The 3,207-nt window shown below is 36.4% G+C and overlaps 1 protein-coding gene across 1 annotated transcript; it reads right to left on the bottom strand.

Annotated features, from left to right (window-relative positions):
- Nucleotides 1-772: 772 nt before the first annotated feature.
- LOC124170776 (eukaryotic translation initiation factor 4E-binding protein 2) lies at nucleotides 773-2,748 on the bottom strand. Its single transcript, XM_046549732.1, has 3 exons — nucleotides 2,297-2,748; nucleotides 1,890-2,051; nucleotides 773-1,815 (listed from the first exon to the last, which is right to left on the bottom strand). Exons 1-3 carry the CDS (start codon nucleotides 2,436-2,438, stop codon nucleotides 1,772-1,774), a joined length of 348 nt encoding a protein of 115 aa, XP_046405688.1. The 5' UTR covers nucleotides 2,439-2,748; the 3' UTR covers nucleotides 773-1,771.
- Between the last annotated feature and the right edge of the window lie 459 nt (nucleotides 2,749-3,207).

Below are 3,207 nucleotides of genomic sequence, written 5' to 3'. Positions count from 1 at the left end.
CTTGAATATGTAACATGAAAGTTCACCATTTAATTTTAAGCAATTTTCCTCTATTTGTAGTCCCTACACAATATAAATTTGCCTCATGAAAGTTCTTTCAATTACCATAACAAGATGTTACAAGGGGTCATTGCTTAAATTAGTGTAAAATATTGTACCCATGTGCATATTAATTCATAATTACATAAACATTCTTCATGTCATGTGAAGCTTTGTCTGAATACTTGGTAAACAAGTGACATAGAACTTGTTTCACAATGAATATATGGAACTGAGCAAGCTAAATATTACCTTGGCCTGATTATACAACTGGTATGACACTTTTCCATGGTATTCTTGATTAAAAAAGAATTCAAAATGTTATTGCTCACATTTTACTCCAATTAGATGAACTATGTTTCTGGATAGTCTATAAGTACACTTCGGATCATTAAAAAATTGCTCATTTATTTCCCTGCCCTCCCTTAATCCCTCAGATGAATCTCTACATGAATGAAGACAGAACATACAGAGCAGACAGTTCTCAGAATTACAAACCAATCAATGACATCTTGAGAATAAAGAGCACCAAACCAAAATATCCACCTCCAAACTATCCCACATAAATAAGTTTTCCAAATCACCGAACACCAATGAAGTAACATGTTTATAACAGCGATCTGACCATAATGGGCAAATCTGAAGGGATAGGCTATAACTCAAATTATTAAGGGCATGCAAACAATTTGAATCAAAAAGAAAAATCGGAAATAATTAAATCAATAAGAAATCATTAAAACGCAAAATAGCTTTTATTTTCTCTTGGCACATAACTCACCATGGCAGCATAAAAAATGAAAACCTTCAATGGCACATTTTGTAAATTCACCGTTAACAAAATTAAAATGTAAACCCTATTATAGGGAACTTCAATGCGACAAAATTCTCTGATAATGCTCTATATTAAAATACATTATCATATGTTTATGCAAAGGACATCATACAAAGGTCTATAAGGTACTTAATTTCAAACGTGTTGAAATTGATACAATATTACATTTGACATTCACATGAGTTTGAGGAATCATACAAATATTCAGTATCAATAAAAATGAGATGGCTAATACAAATAGCTGTAAGGAGTCACCATTAATGCTTCTGATGAAAGGACAAAATACATCATGGTTCTTATAAACATGAGCCACCTTTCAACACGTAATCATTAACACGTTATGCTCGTAAAAAATTGTCCCTATGAACGCAATGAGTGTCACCAAATGGTTAACTACGACGCACAAGTAGGAACATCGGCAGAAAATAAGAAAATACCATTCACATATCCATTAGTACGTAAATGCAGGCGCATGCGGCCGCTTGATAAGACTAAATGTGAAGGAAATCACCACAACGTGACCTAAACGCTGAGGAGTAACACTAACTAGGGAATCCGACATCAATAACGTTTCTTATCAAAAAACTTAAGGCCTTCCGTTGGCTTTTTAACAAGGTAAACATTGCACAACCATTATGTGAAATGCAAGTTTTGAGTGTGGCAAGTACAACAAGAACCAATAGACCAATGTAAACAAGTGAATGCCCTGAAAGATGAGTTGTGCTCGAAGGGAGGATGCGTGGCTATAGAAATCAAAAAATGATTTCATATAATACAGCAGTACAAACAAACAATTATTCTTTTGATCAATAACATTTGGTAAACATCCCAAATATACCTTTAATTCCGATCATCATTTGATCAACTGTCTCCAGGATTTCATGAGGAAGACAGTCCAGTTTACATATCCAACTCGAATTGTTCTTGGGTCTCATCTTTGTGCTCTGTAAAAAAGGTTGATGTAAGACAAAAAAATAAATAAAACACGCAATTAGCATCCCGATAAGAAGTATGTTACCTTTTTCTTTCACGGGACTGGGGCTCTCGGTAACATTTTCTTTGGCGAGGCTACTGTTTAACAGTATTCCAGGTATATTTGGCAAATTTTTTGGGGGAGTTCGAGCGAGGGGCGAATTTCGGAGATGCATCAGGAAAGCCCGCTCGTACACTATCCTCGTGCCTACGAAAAAATAAAGGCAATAGGAATGGAAATTTTTACTTAGAAGTTAAGAAATTATACTAAAATATGAAAAGGGCATTTCCAGGTGTTTTCGAGCTAAGTGCGCTTGAGGAAATCCATCCAACAGCAGAAAACACATGTCCAACAAGCCATGCTGTTGGTGTAAACAGTTAACATTCAGTGGGTGAGGAGTGCTGCCATCGTTTAAGTCATACCACGAGAACTTCAAAATATAATTTATGTACCTCCTGGTGTTGTAGAGTACAAAGTTCCGCCTGGTGTTGTTGAATAATCAACTGGGAGCTGAGATGCGTCGTTAATAACAACTTTTCTTTGCGGAATAGCCTGACTTCTTGAGGCTTGTCGCGCAACAGGGGATGCAGACATTTTAAAGCTAGTTAAAACCTATATTTAATAATAGATCCACTTATTAGTCCCTAAAACGACCGACTCGCACAGCCCGACAAGTTTCCCACACACCACACTCACTTAAAATCACTCGAGCCACTCCGCATACCAAAAATCAAATGAGCTACTAAAAAATCCAATTTCGACGGAGGTCAGTGCTGACCTTGATATTGAGATACTAAAATTCGAAATATATATTCCCAAGTCAGAAAATGGCTAAGTGAGCTCCAATTGCCAATTTATTTGTTGCGAGAATACCTTCACTGTCCCAGCTCGGGTGCTACGCAGCAAATATGTTTAGGATAATATGTTATCCAAGATGGTCAAGGTTATCTGACGCATATGTGCGTAGGAAAATAATAATGTCTTTGTTTTAAAAATATTGCGTTAGCAACGAGGTTTTCGATTCAGATCAAATACGTCATCTGGGATTTAAAATATTGATGAAGATATTTGTAGAATTCTTTTCATTTGTGTAGCATACTCTTGTTCACTCCCAACAACAAATGGAGCCGTAATGCTAAAAACGGCTTTAGTGAGCTTTAATAAAAAAATTTAGCTTATAAAGTAATGATCCTCAAGATATTTGGACTTTCTGGGGGAAAAGAATGAATGCAATTCGGAACGAACTCCCATCTCTTCCTAAAATTATCCTGAGAAAACATGCGGCTCCCCACACCCCTTCCCAAGGCCTTAACGATGCTGCGCGTTGCGCTTTCCACGTGAAGTAGTAACTTTTTACGAGCTC

Source organism: Ischnura elegans, chromosome X (genome assembly GCF_921293095.1).
Source record: "Ischnura elegans chromosome X, ioIscEleg1.1, whole genome shotgun sequence".
Classification (NCBI taxonomy): Eukaryota; Metazoa; Arthropoda; class Insecta; order Odonata; family Coenagrionidae; genus Ischnura; species Ischnura elegans.
This window is presented reverse-complemented; position numbering and strand designations above follow the sequence as displayed.